Consider the following 22,795-nt stretch of genomic DNA (forward strand, 5'->3'; position numbering starts at 1 on the left):
CACCACACTAACATACAGTACATCAAAAGAATAAGGGAAGCAGTTTGCGACCCAGCTTCAAGCCCCATATAGGGAACAAGGCCAACCTGCTCCGCTTGCCTCTAATTAGCCAACACATCAATAAAAGATACCTATAAATAAACCAGCCATTTTCTTTCCTCAAGTTGGTACACATCTTAAAAATGTAAAAGAGGCAAATTAATGTCTAATTGGCGCAGCTGATGTAATGGCTGCCTCTATTGATTTCACTCCTGCTTCATCAATCATGACATTAATAATCTGAGATAATTGTGCAAATAATAAACACTGCTGGGACAATAACGTCCTCCTTGAATAACCAACTAGTATGGGGATGTACAGTATGAGGACATGCAGAGAGAGAGAGAGAAAGAAAGAGAGAGAGATAGAGAATTAAATAAGTATCACAGTGGGACAATGGCTCTAACACCTTGCTCCCCACTTCTCTCCATCGACCGTCTTCAAAATCTGTGGAGCTGCCAACGGTGCCTCTGTGTAGAGCATCATGTAATATTTATGCACACAAACCAGCACGCCTATATATAGACCGCATAGCTCCATGCTCGGAGGGGCTATCTTGAAAGAAAATTCAATCATTGTTGCAGAGGGGAGGCTTGGGAGAAATAGGCAAATGAGATTGCCGCTCCATGTCTCTGTGCTATTTGTAGCTGTTGCGTTCACTGATGCCATGTATGCATATTATTCATACAGACTGTTTGTTTCACAACGCAGACAGCCTCATTGGAAAAGAGATCATGCATAAGAACAGTTCTGTAGCTTTTTTGTTGTAACCTAAAAGGATGTTGGTGTTTTGGTATATGTTGTTTTGCAGAAGGAAAAGAATAGACATCCACATACATTTGAAGTTTTTTTTTCCTGTCAAGTAACATATGGTAGTCATATAAGAGGTCATGAACCAGGTCATGTGACATGATCTGCTAAACCTGTATTTTATACCAGTGGTGCATCAGGGAGGCAAACATATCAGAGTATACTGTACAAGTCTGCAATGATAGGCTTTTATTCATTTGCTTTGGATGTTTTGTGTTTAGCAGGTAAATAACTGTTGAAATGCCCTCAAACAGTCCTCTGTCAACTCTTAAGGACATGCAAACAGTTGATCGCAGAATGCTTAGTTTTCTTGTCTGTGTACAAAAGTAAATAGTTTCTTCAAAATATTTCATATACTCACTTAATCTGGCAACCTGTTCTCACTTTCTCTTGCACACACACACACACACACACACACACACACACACACACACACACACACACACACACACACACACACACACACACACACACACACACACACACACACACACACACACACACACACATACACACACACATACACAGGTCCCATATGTACACTGTCATCCAAAGTGAAAAACAAATGCAAAACCAAATTCGCCTTCATACTTCTGCTAGTTATCCAGAGCTTGACCCTCTACTCAGCAGGCCATATGGTTTGACGCACTGCAACCCTCCTACTGCAGATTGTGCAGCAGCATAGGTGCAGCTCCTGCTCCAGCCGAAGCAGGACTGTTCAGTCACTGCCACACTGCTGAGACTGTGGGCTCTGTGGATGCTGCTACAGCCCCTTCAGCTCCTTCAGCTCTGCCAGCCTCTCCTGGCCTCTCTGATGCTGGTGTTAGGACACTAGAGAGCACCCTGCACCTTCCAACGCTGCCTCACCACTGATGCTGCTTTCACTGCTGGCTGCTACTGTGAGCTCATCTCCTTGCCTCTTCTTTCCTTCCCTTCCCTTTTGTCTCTTTTCTTCTCCTCTCCTTTCCTCTCCTCACTTCTCTCCTCCTCTCACCTCATCTCCATCCATGTACCCCCCCCCCCCTGTTTTCAAACACATGTCAAATGAAACTAAAAACACCATCTGTGCACACAGCGAGCCACACAATGAACAACCAGAGCAGGAAACAATACAGAAAAATATGCTTGTATTTTAAAGAATATATTCCATAATTACATTGAAATGTGATTTAGCATCTGGATTTTCCTCCCCACTTCCGCAGCAGTTGCTTTGAGAAGGCATATAAATTCTTAATCCTTGCAATTTCAAATTCATTTTGATTTTAAAGTTTAAGGCTAAATATTCCTTTCCCTCTTGACTGTTCTCACTCTGCCCAAAGAGCTCTTCACACAATATCTCGGTCTTAAAAAACAGTCAAGGCATGGCCTGAGGGCTCATATCCTTATTTTAGTTTATTTGGATGGCACACAAGATTTTCAAATGAACTGATGTGAGGTGCCATCAGAGTGCATCGTGTTCTATTTTCACAGTTTGTTTTCCCTTATCTGTTCATAAATGAGAGGAAAATTTAAATGCAAACCACAACAGCAAAAGGGCAAGCCAGCACAATGATTATTCCTCACAAAAAATATGTATATAGTAAGGTAGAAAGAAAGTGAGATCTCAAATTCAGATTTAGACTCGCCGTTTTCATATGACGTCATGCCGTCACTCTGCCCCATGTTCGTTTACTAGCAGGCTACTGCGGAGACCTGGCAGACATAACATCCTTAGATCCTAACCACCACTGCAACCCAAATGCCTCTGCAGACAGCTTTATGGTGAATAGCAATTCATTTATTTAAACATCATCATTTTTTTTAAGTTTACAAAAGAAATAGGATAGCCTCTTGCATTTTCCCCACTCTTGCATTTCTGCTTTTATGACATATTTTATACAGTCAGTATTTTTGTTCTTTTTTTATCTTTTAAATCTCCTCACTTTAATATTTTTTTTATTCTTTTTCCCACTTTCCTTGTTATTAACACAATAAAAACAGTGTTTTTTTTCTGGATGTCCCCAGTTACTTTTTTTTTTACAGAATCAGATTTTCTCTTTTGTAATATCCTGAATTAGAAAGACACATTAAAGCTGAAATATCCTCTCCAAGTGAACCACGGCATAATTCCTCAAAGCTTTGTTGCGTCAAGTCAACAGGTCCCATAGTCATGTCCTTCAGGAGACTCATCACAAGTCAGCAGTAAAATCCACCATCTTTTAGTCTCAAGGAGCTGCCACATTCAACCTCCACCTCAACCCCTCCCCCATTCTCCTCTACAATCCATCCATCCATCAATATCAATCCATCAGTCCTTTTGTTCCAGCCAAGAGCAGCATGGTGCAGTTATGTGTCCAAGCTACATCAATCCAATGAAACTCTTCCCTCGGCGGGGAAAGAGAAACCACAGCCTCTAGTGCCAATCAGCAGTGAAGGTGGCCTCACACCTCGCACTCCCGTGCGGGCTGTTGCTGGCAGGTGCAGGTGCCATACTCGTTGATGATGACCAGGGCCCCCTCAATGTGGTTGGGCTTGTAGTCGACGTAGTACTCCGGTGTGGACATGGTGGCCATCTGCTGCATGGTCTGCTTCTGTTTCTGCTTGCGGCGCTGGCTGGTGAAGCACTGGCGGAGCTGCCGCACGCCAGCCGGAAAGCACTTCCAGGACACGTAGAGCATGAGCACCACAATGAGGAAGGAGAAGATCAGCGCCATGGTGCCTGTGACCACCTTCTGGATCTGCATGGTGCTGTCCAGATCTTCTCCAGGCGGTGTCACGGTGAAGGAGCCAGTCACTACCCCTCCGCCCTCGGTCTCCCGGAGGTTGTACGTGCTGTGGGTCGGGCCTTCATAGATGTAGCCTGGTCCGGAACGGTCGCGGCTGGCGGTGTAGGTCTGGGTGGTGCTGTCGCCACCATCCTCGCAGAGCTGAAACGCGTAGACGGCGTCCAGGATGTCCTCACCCTGTGCAATGTCTGGGCTGGAGCAGAGCAAGGCATTGTCACGCTGACCCCGGAAGTTGCTGAGCCAGGAGGCCAGGGCGCAGACGTTGCGGCTGCACTCCCATTCATTCTTGGAGAGCGAAATACTGTCCAGCGAATTCAACGAGTCCAGAATCCGCTGGTCCAAGTAGGTGAGCTTGTTAGTGTCCAGCATGAGTGTTTTCAGGTTGGGAGCGCTCTCGAACACATGTGGCTCGATGTACTCAATCTCATTGGCAGCGAAATCGATCTTCTCCAAGAAGTGCCAGGTCCAGTCAAGAGTGTTGACCACAATGGTGGCCTTGTTGTTGCGCATGTAGAGTGTGCGCAGTGAGATGAGACGAGGAAAGTGGGCCAGGTTGACTTTCACCAGCTCATTGTGCTCCAGATGCAGTTCAGTCAGTTTGAACAGCCCAGCAAATGAGTTGCGCGCCAGGCTCTGCAGCTGGTTGTAGCCCAGATCCAAGAACTGCATGCTCCTGCAGTCCTGGAAGATCCTCACAGGAACAAACTTGAGGGCGTTGTAGCGCAAATGCAAATTGGTTAGCTTCCTAAGGCCATGGAAAAGGTCTGGCTCCAGTTCCTGTAGTCTGTTGTAGGATAAATCCAGGATGCGCAGGTTGGGCATCGGTTTGAATGTGCCATTTGCCAGACTCTCAATCCGGTTGGTGCTCAGGTCCAGCTCCTTTATGCGACGCAGCCGTTCAAAGGCGTTCTCCTCCACCAGCTGGATGCTGTTATGATCCAGGTAGAGCCAGGTGAGCTGCGACAGGCCAACAAAGTTTGTCTCCCGCAGCTCAGAGATGTTGTTCTCCCGCAGGGACAAACCGACAGCGCTGCTCAGGTTGCGGGGGATTTCAGTTAGGTTAAGCCCCTCACAGTAGAGGAGTTTGTTGTCGCAGCGACACAGCTGCGGACAAGACCCCTCCACCAAGGGAACCATTTTCAGAAAAATGCCCAGTGAGCAGAGTAGCAACCCTGCGGGCTTCCTCAACGGCCACTTTAGGTACAGCCCAATTAGAAGGAAATCCATTAGCATGAATATCCTGTGATATAGCGCAGACAAAGTCCATTGAAAATGTCTCAGATTTGTATCATTTTGCACATCATGATTTGTGAGCTCTCCAGGCAAGAACGCTCTCTCCTTTTTGCCCCCTATTTTTGACAGATTTTTTGGTGTGACTGATGGTGCTTTACAGAAAGGAGTAATCCTGCCCCCTCGGAACGATAAGAATTAAGAAAGATAGAGGACAAGTCACTTTGCTCATGTTAGACGCGAGGGAAGAGGAGGCAAGGAGAGGGGGTAAAAAAGTATTCTTCAGGAAACAATCTCATATAAAAGGATTCCTACTCACCCTTATTCCAGAGGCTGACAACCTCTATTCAGCGCCTTCCTTTGTGCCGACACTAATTATGTACGAATCTAAAAAAGACCCCAGTGTGGAACAAATTTGGCCCCCCCTCCCTTTTTCAGCGGACAGCAGATCCTGGCAGACTTACAATGTCTTAGTTCTCCTCGAGTGAAAGAGCCAGAAAGAGAAGGAATCCAAGTAGCTTTCAGCAAACTGGTAGGAAGTGCAAGTTCCCCTAGCTGTGTGCATGAGCGCTGTCCTCCTCTCTCCGTTCCTCTGCAGTGACTGTTGCGATGATCAGAGGGAGGGAGAGAGAGAGAGAGCATGCGAGAGAGGGAGAGCAGAGAAGGAGAGGAGCGGGGAGAAAAACACGGAGGAAGAGGAAGAAAAAAAAATCCTCTCAGAACTCTTTAATTTCTGATCCCTCCCCCCTTTTTAACTAAAGACTTTGCCGATGCGTCGACACAAATTAGCGTCCGTCACATGAAGTGATCACTGACCTGTGATGTTTAATCCAGTGAGGCGGGTCATTGCATTCTCAGTGACCGGCTGTTCAGGAACAAAAATGCATTCAGTGAGCATCTATTCAACAAGGGTCTTTGATCTCCTTGGCTCCCTTTTTCTCTCTCTTTTTTTCTCCAAACCCTTTTCTGTTCGTTAGCACTGATCTCAAGGCTTTTTTAGTATCCCAAATTCAGTTTGTGGATTGAATATGTGGTTTGATGCCCCTCTGGTCCTGGCCTTGTTGCTGACAGACAGACGCTGATCTGGTCTCTTCTCTTCTCGGCTGTGGTTGCTGTTGCTGAGAACTGAGGCAAGACAGTAGCGAGGCTGGGGCGTAGTGCGGGGAGGAGAGAAGAGGAGAGGAGAGGAGAGGAAAGCGTGGTGCCGTGCAGCAGGCTAGTGCTCTGGCATAGCATGCAGGAGCACCTTCTGTTCACTGAGTGTCGTAAGCCACTCACAATTCAGCCCGAGCGCTCTCTCTCTCTCTCTCTCTCTATCTCTCTCTCTCAGTCTGGTTGTCCCTGTGTCTTGCTCTCTCTCTCTTGCTCCTTTGCTCTTCAGTTTTTGGATATTTTCATATTCAGAAGGGGCAGGGCTTTGAGCAGGGTTTTAATGAGCACAGAACTGGCTCTCCCCTCCTCCTTCTCCTCCTCCTCTTTATCCTCCTCCCCCTCTTTATCTCTCTCTCACCCCCCCCTTCCTCTCCCCTTGCCAGCTATGATGAATTGAAACAAGCCATCTATCTGCTTAGTCTTTCCATGTCAGTCGCAGAATTTAGTTTCCTCATTATTTAAAATCTAATGATTGAAAGAGTGCCGTATATGTATTTCATTCCAGGCTTTACAGTGCTCTTTTCCCATATGTATATAGGCGACTAAAGATGATGCATTCCTTGTTTTCATATGCCCCCCCCCCCCCCCCCCCTTTACTTGAGGGAATTTCACTGTTCTGTTTGCCAAACAATATTCTTCAAGTCTTTTTTTCCCTCTTCCTTTTTATCCTGTTAAAAGATCTTATCCGTGAATGCTGAGTTTTATTTGAATGTACGAAAATGTAGCTTTTGTACTGATGTCAGCGTTCTGGTGTAGTAGCCAAGCTCACGATGTAAAACGCACCATTTGTGCTCTGCAAGCATAGCTTATGCAGACTGTTAGCTCCATGAAGAATGAGAGGATGCTCAACTAGCATGGCCACAGCATTCTGCTCCATATGTCATTGCAGTTTGTTGGTAACACAGCTAAATGCTGCACTAAGGCTTACTGCCACCCTGTGCCTCTGTGCCTGTTTATAATATTTTGTTTTGGTTCCAGTTATTTTGAATAGCTTTATCCACTGCCTAAACCAGAACAAAACCTGGACACCGAATTTGCATCTCATAATGCAGTCTGCCCGGCCTTGTTTATTATGGCCGTTAGAAGCCTGGCTGTACAGTTTGAATGCAGATGTCAGCTGTTGTCACTTAGCTGGGGTTACATAAATATTCCGCTCAGGAGATGACTTCCCCCTTCTGCCGGTGGACACGCTTCCCAAAGGCTTGTCATTTCATTCCGATTCATTTTCAAGGACAATGAGCTGTGACGATCCCTCACATGAAGCAAACATGCTCGCGGTAGCCTCCCTTCACCCGGTGGACAAATTCCATAACTTCCACATCAGCCCCCTAGTCTGCTAAGCACTCTGTGAAATAGGAATGAATCATAAACAGTACAAAAAAAAGACTATTAAAAAATGAATGCTTGCTGAGTTTGTCCGGTTAATTGGTGAGTTGGTTGGTTAGCAGGGCGTAAGGAACACTGTCAGTGTGGATTACCAGGGCTGGCTAGTGAAACTCCTCAGCCTACTCTCTGTTTGCTGGGCTGGTTTGACCCAGAGAAGCGTGGATATGTATAGTCCAGTCAGTGGTGTGAGAGGGGGTCAGGTCAGGTTAAGACATCCCACAGATTTACTGTACTAATCACACTGACTCATCTTTGTGTTTTACAGTAACCTGGAACATAACTGGGGTCATATCAGTCCTCCTGATTCCACCAGACTTAGCAACTGAAGGAAAGCATTAACTTCGTTCAATAAACAGTATAAATGGAAAATAATGAACTTTCCAGAAAATTAGGAAATGTGCTTGTCGGTGAAGTCAGCCTATGTTTTGTCTGATTACCCAGAAGGATCTAGAGCCTTTTTCTCAGACTATTTGCCTTTATGTTGTTTACAGCAGCTCTCCAATAAATGATTAAATCCATATAAGCACCTGATTTTGGCTTGATTTTATAATGCAAGTCCGGTAATAGCACCTGAAAAGTATGATGCAAGAGTTGCATTTAAAAAAAATGTAATGCCATGAAAAAACAATTCTCATAAAATGGAAATGGACTCAAGAAGAAACCAAGGAAGTTGAAATAAAAGACAAAACTAATTAATCATATCCTCTTGAATCACCTCTGTGAAACTAGTGAGGAGCTCTGTAAAAGAAAGAGAGCTTGTGAAGATGAATCACAAAGGGTTTTTGCTTTTTTTGCTCTTTTGTTATATTTTATGGGTCTGTGCTGTCACACTCCCATTCCGGCCCAGAGCAGGGGGTGGCCTAGTCATCACTGACCTTGCTGAGTGCAGATCTACGCCAGGAGATGATATTTGTGTTTTTGAGCCCTGTGGGACCCAGGCATTGTTTGTAGGACAAGTGTCCTCTTGCATCAATTTCAGTGTTTACTTACTTTCTCTAAGCAGTTTTTCTGTTTTACCAACGTTTTATGTTTTGCTCGATATGTGTGGCCCTTTTTTGTCTTTCTAGCTACGAATAGATGAGTGACAAACACAATCTCTCTTCATAAAATCCATTTAATTGCCCTAGCAGGGGGAGTAACCTGTTCCTCGTGTCTATGCTATCAACACAAACTAGACAAGGCAGGAAGCATGAAATGAGCTAGCACACATTATTAATTAGGAGATTTTTTTTGTTTACATTGGATATGCTTAATCAATATCCTATTATGCCTCACTAATACTTTCTGCAACATTAGGTTTTTAACCACAGTGTTGCGCTCCTCCCAGTGTTTCATGGGTGAGGGACTGATTACGAAACATCTTACAACTTACAGCATTTATGCTCCGTTAGCGAGGTTGTTACTGAACACACACACCGTGCTTCTGTAGTCTTGCCAGTGTAATGTGTGCCCTTGACACCATAATGGACGCGAGTTCTGTACTCGACTTGATGAGACTTAAAATGGCTGCCCTGTCTGGCAGTGGCCGTCCAGAGACATAGATCTCCGCTGTGGCTCTGATATAGATCAGTGCGACTGTCAGAAGGGGCCCCATATTTGTTTAACCCTTGTTTATCCAGGTTTTCCTTTTTGTGTTTGTCTGTAATGTGCAGTAAATAAATTAATTAAAAAGTTAAAAACATGAAAACCATGTAAACCATGGAAACAGTATCAGAGCTACTACCAAAGCTGTTTTCCAAGGTTCTAAAAAGATTAGATATGGTATGTATGTCAATATCTATATAGGTAGTTGAACATCAGTTTAATCCCCATGTTTTGTAGATCTGAGTATAATTTGCCAAGGTTTACTGTAAGATGGGTACTTACTTGACCAGGACTGCAGCATCAAGATTGCCCTCAATTTGTGTTACTGTGCTATCCATGCATGTACATCAATTATATTGAATAGCAGTCATCTTGTGGAAACAGTGTCCATTCCTCATTAACCCTTTTACTTCAGACCACTGAGCCATGTGAGACCGTATTGGGTGATGAACATAGAAGAAGTGAATCATTAACAAATCATGGCTCAGGTTAACCATTCCCGGTCAAGCACAGTAGGATAACTAATCTTGAGCAAAGCAACTTCTGCCAAAACGCAAACTAACTTTCTTTTTATATGGGCCATTCTACCGAATTCGTGTAATATGCAGTCCCTGAACAATAAAAACTATTTACAAAACAATTAGGTATTTAGGCATAGATATTTAATTAGAAAATGTTATGGTCTATATAAACCCAATGCATTACATGAGATAGTGATAAGCTAAATATATACAAAATCATCATTTATAGGGTACTTTCTATTGGGAAGTAGCTGTCCCCAACCCTGACATCTAAATTTCAATGCCTTTAAATAACACTTTTAAATTTTTTTAGATTTTTTTCAATGATTTAATTTCAAAGATCTTTATGATTGGGTTGAAACAGAACTTGGAATATTTAGATTTATTGTGGGTTTAATTTTTAAATCAATTTACTATACTCAAAAAATCATGTCCCTAGTTTTCATGTCACTACCGAAACACAAGAGTTTTAGTCCATTGGCTGAGCCTGTGTTTTAGCCACGACTCTGCATTTTTGACCATGCAGTGACACTGCATCTCTGTCCCTCATGGTTGAATGGTTAGTAGCTAAATCCCATAGTTTTTATATAAATGTGTTCCAAAGTCTGAAAATCGACGTGTAACCTTAAGAATTGTCACTACCGAAACGCATGTTTTCTTCAATTAAGTAAACCTTTTGGGGTTTCATGGAAAATCTTATGTTTGTATGTGTGTTCACCTTTTCAAAGATGTGTTTGCAAGCCGTGTGCTTGCTAGAATTCTTTATTTATGCTTAAAGTTAGCTAGAATTGTCACTACCGAAACAGTCACTACCGAAACATATGGTAGTGACCTGATGATTTCGGTAGTGACAAAATGAAATGGTAAGTAGTTAAATCCCATAATTTTTAAATAAATGTGTTGTGTGGACTAAAGAGCGGCCCAGAGCACCTTTTGGAAGATTTTGGGAGAGAAATGAACATCCATCCAACAGTGCAGTCACTACCGAAACACTGGATGTCACTACCGAAACAGTGCAGCACTACCGAAAAACAGGATGTTTTGTAAAAAATTAAGTATATTGAGTAATCAACTAAAATGTTATGATACTGATTGGATTAATGTATGTTCAATGTCATCAATCAAGAACTCTGGAATCAATATGATCAGTATTTTGCATTTTACAAAGAAATATTGCACTTAGATTTTGATGAATTCTATAAATTGAACTTGAAAATTTGGTAAATAATTCATTTTTATGGATTTCATTGTAAAAACCTTCAAGAAATATTTGTAAAAATACCCTTCAGAGAAAGGAAGAAAACACAATCTGAACAGGTCAATAATAATACTTTTTTACTATAGTAAATGTGATGTTTCGGTAGTGACAATTTTTGGAAGAGGAAAAACGTTCCAACACATTCTGAAAATACAATATAAAAATTGACTGTTCTTTTGCTAGATATGTGTACTTTAGATATGGTACAATATACATACGGACAAAGTTTTGGGAATAAAACATAAACAAAATCCAAATATTTCCGACCTGACTTTGCACCAATTCGGTAGAATGGCCCATATACACTTTGAAAGCCTTGTTTACTATATGCTAATCAGACTCCTTTGTGGCATGTAATTACTGTACTGGCTGGGTGGGCTGGAAGGGGGTCATTTTACATCAGCCTATCTGCCCAGTAAACAGTAGCATTCTGATTAATCTTTCCCAGCAACTCTATCTCATCCTCCGCAGCTCTTTAGGCATATGGCTACTGCTCTTAAGTGAGTCAGTTTGTGAGGCACCTCAAGGTTTGCGTAGGTGACTACGAACTCTGTTCTTTTCTGGTCCGTATCAGGCATTGATGGTTGTCAGTCTGCTTCAGGCCTAACTGTCATATTTAAAGTATAAAGCAAAGGATTCAGACAGTGAAATGGACTTTTTTTTTGTTCCCCACTAGGTGTGCTCAATTCATTTGGGGTGACTTGTTTTGAATGAGGAGCAACTGCATTTTGTCAGGTTTGAGTAAGATTGGTGGCACTCATGTACCAGACCTGACAGAGAGGCGCTGTCAGCCCATTGGGTTTATATTCAAGTTGTGGTTTTAGTATTTTATCCTGGGAAACCATTCACCCATCATAAACAAGCTAATGTGTGGAAACCATCTGTAGGGGTTGGCAGGATGAAGTGAAATCTAAATAAAACCTGACATTAATAACTGTCCTGCAGAGTGTTTTTTATTCTTTCCAAATACATTTCCATCAAAAGCCCCACTGAGTGACAGACCATCAAAGATGCTTTGTGTCAAGGCAAAACTCATCTGACATTTGTCATGTGGGTTGACTAGATTGACACTTTATCACTCCCTGTTGTCTTGGCAGTGTTTATTACCAAACCCTTTTTTAATTTATCAAGAAAGTCATCTGAATCACAACGATAATAATGATTTGCTGTTTATGATTATCATTAGCATAATTTAGCAGAACAATCTCTGGACATTTGCTATCTGAGGGAGTTGAAAAGGTCAGTCGCTGCTCATAATTAACAGCGTCCAAGATGAAGACTTACTATTATTCCCCCAAAAAAAAGTCAGAAAAGAGAGAGACCGGAATGAATCATGAGATGCATGGCACCATGAAGAGCCTCCCTGAATGGATGAGCTGATGGCTAATTGGCGCTCCGCTGAGCTAATGTGGAGAGGAAACGACGAGAGGCCTTTTAGCGAGCCCCTTCTTAGCCGGATGAGAGAGGTCCTCTGAAGTGGGCAGGATAAGAGACACCAGAGAAGGCATTTAGCACGGGAGAGGTTAGTGACGGGGATGTGGAGAAGCGGAGTGGGGAAGACTTGGTTAGGGTTTAGAAACGGGATGTGGTAAGATAAACGAGGATTGGTCAGTGCCTGCCATTCAAGGAGATGTCCAGCAGATGGCTATTTGCCTTGCTCCTCCAGAGTTGCAACGACAGCAACAGAGAGGAGCCTGGGAGAAGCTTCTTGATTTTTTCGTATCCTGTCAACTTAACCGGTACTGTTATGACGTTAATATGAAATGGGCACATCCTTCGCCTGTGGACATTTAAGGCATAGGGGAAATCACTCAGGTTGTTAGCCCCGTTCTCTCTGCCTTTCACAATGTGTGGTCCACAGGTGCACCTTTGACGGATACAAACAATGTGTGTTGGCATGTCTTTTGCCTGGCGACAAGTGACGCATCAGGGCCTTACATCATCTGGGCCAACAAATTCCGTGAGTGTGTTAGATCCCCAGACGCCAAGCTGCTGTATCTGCTTCAATGAGCATCTGCACGAAGTTTAAATGAGAAAATCAATAAAGCTTCATCTTTACTGAATCGCCCATTTGGTGGAGAGGGAGGGGGGTGGGTGTGTGATGTCACTTATTGTTCTACTCTGTGTTAGGGTGGGGATAGGGGGGGGTGGTTGTGTGGACTCATTGGTATAGGAAGTTTAGTGTGTGTGGTTTTGTGTGTGTGTGTGTGTGTGTGTGTGTGTGTGTGTGTGTGTGTGTTTGTGTGTGTGTGTGTGTGTGTGTGTGTGTGTGCATTTTACACGCCTGAATGTGCGCTGCAGAGGAAGGGACCCAGTGGTGAGGGCAGTGCATTCACGTCTCTTAGCATCCGTGAGCAGGATGAAAGGGAGTGTGATAGTGGCATGCTGTCTTCCCCTCCGTCATCAACGAGGGGAACTGGGCTGTAATGAAGTGTGTGTGTGTGTGTGTGTGTGTGTGTGTGTGTGCATGTGTGGAGAGCACCTCAGACCGGTCTGAGCCTGCTGGGATCTGTCTCCTGACTCGCTCCTCTGGGTCACAGCCTTCAACACTCTCATGTCAAATCTGTGTGTAATTAAGAGCCTTTGAGGTGTAAGATGTGTGTGCACTCATGTGAAGATAGGCTGGTGGATGCTATCAAGCAGTACTGTAGTCACTCCATTCACAATTGCATGTAAGAGCCTTGCTCTCATTTTTTGTGTGTGTGTATAGGTGTGTGTGTGTGTGTGTGTGTGTGTGTGTATAGGTGTGTGTGTGTGTGTGTGTGTGTGTGTGTGTGTGTGTGTGTGTGTGTGTGTGTGTGTGTGTGTGTGTGCCTTTTGCTGATCAGTGCTTGAGGCAGTGCTAGCACATCGCACGCGCCTCAGACAAGCACATCAAACAGGGGTTGCTGTGTCCTTGTGCTGCCCCCCAGTCAGTCTCTGGGACTTTGTTCTCCTGTCTGACTGGTCAGATACCCCACTGGGAGGGGCCAGGCCTCTTTCAAAGGCCACCCCACAGCCCAGCAGCCCTCCCCACTACCTTTGATAGCACAGCAAAGGGAACGTCCAGCCGGCCTGTCAGAGGCAGCATTCCCCCACCTCCACAATCCCACTCCCACCCAACCCCCCACCCCCCTCATGTTTTCAGATCGGCTATGATCACAGACCTGCTTTCCCCTCGACCTGCCAGCCCTACCAACGCATTATTAATGGCCAAGTCTCGGAACAGATGGGGTTTCTACTAATTACAGAAGTCTGCACAGAGTACAGTGTGCAAGGTGATGCAGCAAAAATAATGGGTTAAGATGGGGCCCACCTGCACTGCAAGCAGATGGAGGGTCACGATCCACAGCATCCTGCACGCAGGGCTATTTTAATCAGCCAGTGAACCTGTCTAGCTCTTTCAATGCACTACAGTTTGGGTCTAGCCCAAAGCATCGTTCACCTCCATGAATTTGTTAATGCAACGCAAAGTGATCCTACCAGTGATGGCTTAGTAGTGTTTTCTTAAAATTTATCCCTGTGCAAGGGGTAAGCCTGTTTTCCCTCTTTTTTTTATAATAAATAAATATCTTTTCTTGTTTTTGAGTGGATAAAATGGCCCTTTTTGTCAGCAGCGTCTGTCACATATTAAGTATTTTGGCTTGGTTCAATCTCCCTTTAACAGTCCGCGATTGAGACATCTCCTTAACAATAGGCTCAGTAAATCCTCCTCTCCATGGAATCACACATTTGTCCAGGAGGAGGAGGCCACCGCTTCTCCTCCTCCTCCTCCTCCTCCTCCTCCTCCTCCTTGGCTTTTTCGCTTAATTCCAAAGAGCCACAGCCTTTGGCCTCGCGCTCACCCCTGCTTATCTCAGGCCTAGCTGACAATTTGATCATGCCAGTTATCAGGGTAACGGTGGGGGATTTGACGGGCAGCGGGGAGGCTGGCATGTTAGCCAGACCTCTGCAGATCCCCCTGCAGCCCTAGGGGGCCACATCTGCATTCGCTGCACGTCCACCGCGTCTGCAAAACCACACCGCACTGGAGCCTCAGGTGTGTGACGCCTCTCCACCGGGGTATGTCAGCCGTTAAGCCATTTACTTTTTTTGTTTTTCAATTTTTTTTTTGTCTTCTTTGGATGAATTCCATCTGTGAATGCTTTAATTACTTGACTTTTCTTTCCCCAGTGCTTAGTTTATCAATGGTGATTTGGGAAACATGCACAAACAAATTGAGGCAGAGCTGCAGGGATGAGGCGTCCCTTTTTGTGGCAGCTGTTTGGCTTGGTGGGAGACAAATGGAAGTATTAAAGGCGGCTCCTGCCACATGCTCCATAACTCGCAATACAACGCTGTCTTTTATGGCGAATAACGCATGAATATCGTGAGTTAGAGCGTGTATCGAAACACATCGGAATAAGTCAGACCTGTTCCCCTGACTGCAGCCACGGTGCATTGAGCTTCTCATTTTGGCCGTGAAGAGAGCGATGGGGGGCTGGACGAGCCACCTGGGAGGATGAAGGCCTTTTTTTTGGGCAGTGAGAGAGATGAGAGCTCCGCTTTGACTTGGCTGGGCATTTCATTATCAGCAACCTGTACTGCATTTTCAAGGCCTTAATTAGAAGTTAATCAGATTCATCAAAGTGGCTGTGATCGTCCGATTGATCCCAGCTAAAAAGCACCAGCACCCTAAGAAACACAGCACTCCACCATCATCAAACAGCAATGTCCACCCTGTCCTTTAGAGACAAACAGGCAGGGTCACTGAGGACATTCTTCACCAAAGATTAATTAAGCACAATTAATACTGATTTGATGTATCAGCATCATCTGACCTTTATAAAAAATGCACTGGTTGTAACTTCACCTTCCATTTTGTGTGTGTTGGTAATGGAACTACATGTTAAAGGACGTATACTGTATATCCAGTAGTTTATCCAATATATTATATATATTTTTCATGTTTTCTTCACAGTATTGTTTTGGCAACATTGCTCATGAGCAGTGATGGCAGTAAACCCCTCTGAATCTGAGGGGAAGATACAGAGATAGATAGAGAGAGAGCGAGAGAGAGAGATGAGAGAAAGATGAAGAACACTTTCTCACAGGGCACTGAAGTTTTGAGTAAATCTCCTCAGTCTATTCCCTGACTGTCTTGTTTTTTCGCTCCTGTCTACAGAAGCTGACTTCTCTGACAATGAGAGAATTCGGCAACCACGCTGGGTGTCTCTGCCTGCCTAGAACAAAAAAAAAAACAGGGAATGCCAAAGATGCTTGTGTTATTTTTTCATCCACCTACCTATTTCTTTTAGAATTGATGATTGCACAGAGCAGGGTTGCTTTCTGAGAAAGATCAATGGAAGTTGTAACAGGATTCCTTGATTTGGATTTATGATGAAAAAGCACTAAATAGTGTCAGTCTAGTAATGATAAGTGTGACTGTTAAAGGCACCCAGTGCAACTTTATGTAAACATTCATTGAAAAATAAACATTCAATTTCTAGTCTTTTTTACACGTAGTAAGTTTCAATAACTCCATACCATTACATATCGTCATTCAAGGAGCAAAGATGAGACGTCATTGTGTGGTGAGAACTGATAGAAAATCGTAAACAACAACAATCGCCGGGGGGGAGAGGCCATTTTTCCATTGACTGGAAGCCTGCTGTATTTATTGTAGGTTACAAAAAATAAAGAAAATGGCGGCGATTGTTGTTGTTATCGATTTTCTATCAGTTCTCACCACACAACGGCGTCTCATCTTTGCTCCTTGAATGTCGATATGGAATGGTATGGAGTTATTGAAACTTACTACGTTTAAAAAAGACTAGAAATTGAATGTTTATTTTTAAGCCTCGAAAGTTGCACTGGGTGCCTTTAATGGCCTATTTTGTAGGGTATTATGAGTGCTTATGAAATGAATAATTTAAGATCACTCTTATTAATCTGACTGTGACTGGCCTAGTAGAATTAAGCAATAAGCCCCAAGAGGCCGTGCATTGCGCTGATTTTAGAACAGGTAAGGGGAGTTGTTAGGCACGACTTGTCGCTTTTCTAAAACTGTTACTACACATATTTGACATGGTTTCATAAATAAAGACAATTCAATTTAAGAAACAATAGTTTAATGATAAACCGTCTTTCTTCCGCCACTAAAAATTATAGTTCCTAAATAAATCGTTGCCACGCAACCCTTGAAGCAACGCAACAGCCAGATGGAACACTGGGTATGAAATGCGCTATATGAATGCCTTGCCATTCGCTGCGCAGTAATATGGAATGTAATCAGGTCAAATTGTTAGGTAATGCTGGATTTTACAACGGCATTTAGCCAATCACAATCAAGGATTTGAACAATCAGTACGGCTGTAACGATATTGGATCGAACTGAGAAATCGCGACACTCTGGTCCACGAACCTGCACCGCGATGCGAGGAGGCAGAACCACGACATGCCCTCAGCGGTCACGTGAAAGCGCACCGGCCTTTATTTGGGACAGGCTTGTATTAGGGGCAGGCCTTTATTTCTTACTTATCTTCTGTTATAGAATTGTATTATTTAAATAATGGGCATAATTGCAGTAGGTTAATATAATTCATTGCATATGCGTTCAACACTTCCTGCACATCGCGTAGCGCTTTAGGTCGGGGTGTCAACGTAAAAAATAAACGGAGAGAATAAATCGGAGTTATGGTCTCCACTGTCAGTCACGGAGGAAAAGATTTCCAAAGCCTTGAATTTAATCATTTTTCTAGACACTCTATTATGCTTATCGCGGACTGAAAACATTTATTCAACGAGCTGGTTTGATATCCAGCCTAACTTTCTTTCTACCGCCACCTGCTAGTCGTTGCCTATTGCATTCGTCTCGGGTCAATGTCAAACTTCTTTGCTGCTTTTTCTCCCGAATGTTCTTCAGCAATCAGCATACACCATCTCTTTGAATTTAATATCAAAGTTACGTAAGTGTACTACTGCTTTATGATCCCTTCTGGAAAAAGTAACCTAGCCAACTAAAACGTTACAGATAAACAACAGTAGGCTATATGATACGTGCATTTAGGCTAAACATTCGCCTAGTAGTCCTACGTGGGGAAATTTATTTTTTAATTGCAAACAGCCCATGAGATTAGCCAACAATATTATATAATATAATATTAGACATGAGGAGAACATGTATTTCTGAAATGCATTCAATTCAATTGTGATGCCTACTTTGAGCCGACGGACTGATGCTGGTAGGCTACAGTAATATACCGGTAGGCTACTTTATTTTACCCCCGGCAAGTATTCGGGGCCCGGCCTTTATTTGTCCGTATGGACCACAACCCCGGCTACTATCTGAAGCCCGGCTTCTAATTGAATCCCGGCCTTTATTTAAGGATTTACGGTATGTGTTGTTTCCCTCATATTTTTAGGCTATGTTCAAGCCTACTTTTTCAGAAGTTTGTTGTTTTTCAACAGCATTGCCATGAGTAATAAAAACCTCAATATTTGGTTATAAATTGTTTCTTAATTTTTTTATAGCTCATACTTATTCTAATGTGAATTAGAAAATATATTTTAAAAATCGCGAGGTAAAAAAAAAAAAATAATAATAATAATAATATTGTGGGGTGTATCGAACCGTGGGTCAAGAATCGTGATACGAATCGAATCGTGAGTTGGTGTATCGTTACAGCCCTAACAATCAGGTTTAGAAACATGTTTTGTACACGTGTGACCCTTTATGATGACCGAATGAACAGAATTTTTTTTTTGTCTTGACTGAGACAGGAAGGGAAAGAGAAAAATTTAAGTCCAAAAAAGACGAGAGGTTTTTATGCACTCTAAAGCACTGACTTTCAGCACCTGCTTTATCAGTGCACACTTCACTTCCTCTCTCTCATCCTCTTCTCTTTTACTCTCTCTCTCCCTTCCTCTTCTCTCTCTCTTCCTCTCCTCTCTCTCCCTCCGTCCCTCATTTCTCTCTCTGTCTGTCTCTCCCTCCATCTTCTTTCTCTCTCTCTCTCTCTCTCTCTCTCTCTCTCTCTCTCTCTCTCTCTCTCTCTCTCTCTTTCTTGGGAATCTTAAAGTGTCCTTCTCACAGACTTTGAGGGAATGTATTGACAATGCCTTATGTAGTGGTACAGCTCCTTTGGTTTTCAAGCTTTAAGGGTGTCACCTGACATTATAAAAATGGAAATGGACTACACTGAATACTGTTATTAACCGGGCATTGTGACTTGGGTTTCCATGCTATTGGGAAAAAGGTGCTTTATTTTACTTGTGTGAAGGCTAATTACAGTTGAAGTGACAGCCTGACACAAAGTACAGGGCCCACCTTTCAGTATCTCCTGGGCTGCCTCCCTCAAGGAGGCTGTTGTAAAAGTCCCCATTGCCCAAAAGGTCAGGTGACCTTCAGTGGAAGTTGCTGCATTGTATAATTACTCATAATAAGGAGGTTCTAGATTCAATGAGGATGTGTCACCCATTTGCCCTCATTGTAGCATCGTGGATATCGTGTTTCATCTTTTCTTTTAATATGAAAGGCTAGCGCCTTTATTTGCTGTACTGGGAAGGGTATTGATGAAAATAGAAATAGAAATAGAAATAGAAAAGCCTTTATTGTCATTGTATTTGCATAAAACGAAATTTGGAGTGCTCCTCCTGTTGGTGCGACGAGGGACAACATATAACACAACAACAACATATAGCACAACAATGGGGTTTATGATTATAAGAACTTTGTTTGGGTTCAGTTGTAGTTCCATGCTGGATGGGTGGTAGCGTTACATGCCTATTTCTTGGCAGGGCAGGCCAAGTTATCTATAGTGAAGTCCCATTAAGCAAAAAAATTAAGGCCAGGATACAGACAAGATGCCATGTTTAAATCCCTGGTGAAAACAAGAATAGTGGTGGTGAACTTGTTGTACCAGCACATGGAGAACGTGGATCAGGTCAGGGAGAAGTGGTCTTTAAGGGGTTTGTTTTCAACTGGTGAAATGGACTCTATATTTCTTGAAAGAGTTTATTTTCAATGGTTTTTGAATGGTGTTCTAAATAAAGGGTTTTAAAAAGTCTCTCTCTCTCTCTCTCGCTCTCTCTCTCTCTCTCTCTCTCTCTCTCTCTCTCTCTCTCTGTGGAAACGAGGAGAGGAGAAATAAAAACAGCTCAGCGGGCTGCCACATGCAGCGCTCATTGGCACAGCGGGCACTCCTGCAGGCCTCAGCAGCATTAGGCTTGCTCTCAGGGCACCTTACCAGGGCTCAAGCGGCCCTCCAGCAGTGGTTGACCTGGGTGGCCACAGTGGCATTCTTTAGCCCCTCCTCAGATGCTAAGTCAGAGCTGCCTATTCTGGCGGACTGGCCTAAAGTGCATTGGAGCCAGTGGCGGACAGTGCTTGGCATTTCTGCCAGACAGGGTGCTGGCAACTCTGCCGGCGCCCACAGGCCAGTGCTGGGTCATTCGGGTTAGTCAGCCCCAGGGCTGGGGTCAGGTAGTCTCCTGTCTTTCAGTGTGTAGCGCTCTCTTCCCACCCAGAGTCTGACCTTGCAAAGGCCACATTAAGTGCAAGGTTCTGTGACCTTACTAATGTTGTCAACATCAATAGAATTAAGCACCACATATCGCACCTTAATCCCATTGCAGCATGTGATGAAGAGATTTCTTCTTTAAAAAAAAGGATCTGTAAGAGCCAGTTTGGGTATAGTCGAGCAAGGCAGTGTTCTGGACAGCCTTTTTTTGACAGCTATCGATTCTGTCTGGTTTAGGATAAGGTATTTCCTCGAGTCATACTTTCTTTAATGCTTTTAGGAAAACATTGAAAGGAATATTGTGCACACTTATTTTCCAAAGCTTCAAAAGCATCAATGACTTGGCATAAGTGCTCATTTATTTAATGATTAACCTTATCTGCAGAATCAAAGGTCTTACTGTAATGCACCTGAGCTGAACAAATATGAAACTGTAAAAGGTATTCACAGCATTGTGCTTTTTTATTATTTTAATTTTATAATTGATTATAAAAATGTTTTCTCTTTCAGTGTGTCTGGTTCAGTGGTCTCTCAGAGAGCCACTTTGATGTATGTTATGGTTTAAAAGGATCTCTGATTCAAAAGGATTGTGTTTAGCTCAGTGTATACAGTCAGAATAGACTTGACTATTAAAGATAGACTTTGTGCTGAGGGCGACACACCCAAGACATCATATCATATTCCTCCTGTTGTTAGTTGATATACTGAACATGTCAATATATTACCGCAGCATTATCATCAAAAAGCCAATATTGAGACTTAGGCCCAATCCCATTTCTAATCTCCACCCCTACCCTTACCCCTACCCCTTGGCCCTCGCTTTTTCAAACGGAGCCATAACGTAGGGGTAGTCGAAGGGGTTGAAACTCTAGCCCTACGAATTGGGATAGCCCTTCAACACTTACGTACGTCATCAGTACGCTGCGTCAGCTGTTACGTTACCGGAGAGCGACAGCTGTCACTCACCAGACATAAACAAACATGGCGCCTGCAGCTGTTATTAACACAATGCAACATTTCATCAAACAAGTTTTAAAACCATGAATTACAAAGAAAATACTTTCATTTGTGTGATGCTTTTCCTGCTGTTTCCGACATTTTTAAAGGGACTCGCGCGATGTTTCTTCTTTAATGATCACGGGTTCGCAGTGCATTGGGGGAAATCGGTCTCACCCCTTCGTTTGAAGTGTGCCCTCGGAAAATCTCCGTTTGGAGGGGTGGAAAGCCCTTCCCCGAACCCCTACCTTGCTGTCTTAACATGAATTGGGATACCCCTACCCCTCCAGGTGAACGCGCAAAACGGAGGGGAAGGGGAAAGACGAAGGGCTAAGGGGTGAAATGGGATTCAGCCTTAAAGTAGTGCCTCAGCCATTTCAACTCTTTCTCTGTCAGATGTAGGTCATTTGTCAGATATGGATACATTCGTCAGATGTAGGTCTCATCATGGATAATTGGCCTCTCTGGGCCATTGATCTCTCTCTTTTTTAACAGAGCTATAGGGTTGTTGTTCAAGGGGTTGATAAGATTGTTGTTTCTTGGAAATCACAGTACTGTCTGAAGAGCTTGGAGCACCACCCTTTGTCAGTGGGGAAATGATTATCATTCCTCCAGCGCATCCAGATTGTATTCTTTGAATTCTCCAGCTGTAGATGGAGTTGATTAATAGGGTCAGCATTTGTCTATCTTTCTTCTTCTCCTCTATGCTGAATATGTAAATAGCGATAGTTATGACAAAGATAGAGGGAAAAAGAGGCCTTTTTAATGGTCTCTTTTCTCTTTCTTTTGTTCCTCCAGCTTTCTTTTGCCTTCGTTCTCTGTTGTTCCCTCACACTTTTTCTCTCTCTTTATCTTTCTCAGAAATGCAACCCACTCCAAAAGACAGGTTGATTCTTCTCTCATTCTGCAAGACCATGCACATCATTTAACTAATATCCCCCACCCCCTGTGCACTCTCTCTGTCCGTATCTTCTGTAAAATGGGATCTTTCAAAACCAGACAGCGTGTGTCACGCCAAGCAGAAACCTATAGTCGACTCAGCGGCAGTCTAATTGTGGAACAATGTCATGGGTTTGGTTTACATAACATCACAGGCTTTTTGTCACCACGGAGTGACTCAACCCCCACACCCAGGAGCCAGGAGCTCTGTGGAGCCGCAGCCCTGTGTCGACACCTCCTATAGATGTAAACATAAACATGAACATGGAGCCGAAGGTGTGTCCTTTGGGGAGCTGGAGCAGGTGTGAAAGATGTGGGGATGGCTAGTTACGCAGCGTGAACTGAAGACAAGTTTACACAGAGCCTAGATTCACTGAATTGGGTTCATTTTTCACACAAATCGAATATTTTAATTGCGTAAGGACGGAGCCTGGTAACGAGAGATTTGCGTAAAGACAAACCCATCCGATTGAGAACAGCCAGTAGACAAGCTACTACTAGCAACGTTTAGCCTAATCGCATAGCCTTCATCCCATTTCCCATGAGGCTTTGCTCCGACCATTCTACATTAATTTATGAACAAAAAAGCAAATTAAATCGCTGGCCAATTTATATTTGTGGTCATGAAAGTTATGT

General features: G+C 43.4%; 2 protein-coding genes across 5 annotated transcripts in view; one reads left to right on the forward strand and one right to left on the reverse strand.

Annotated features, from left to right (window-relative positions):
- The window catches only part of ctnna2 (catenin (cadherin-associated protein), alpha 2), a 374,072-nt gene that overhangs the window by 262,655 nt on the left and 88,622 nt on the right, over positions 1–22,795 (forward strand). The window lies entirely within an intron of this gene.
- lrrtm1 (leucine rich repeat transmembrane neuronal 1) lies at positions 3,270–4,847 on the reverse strand (the record flags this gene model as incomplete). The annotated part of the gene is made up of 1 exon (XM_080837900.1): positions 3,270–4,847. The coding sequence occupies one exon, from the start codon at positions 4,845–4,847 to the stop codon at positions 3,270–3,272; it is 1,578 nt and encodes a 525-aa protein (XP_080694026.1).

The sequence above is a fragment of the Sprattus sprattus genome, assembly GCF_963457725.1.
Source record: "Sprattus sprattus genome assembly, chromosome: 4".
Lineage (NCBI taxonomy): Eukaryota > Metazoa > Chordata > Actinopteri > Clupeiformes > Clupeidae > Sprattus > Sprattus sprattus.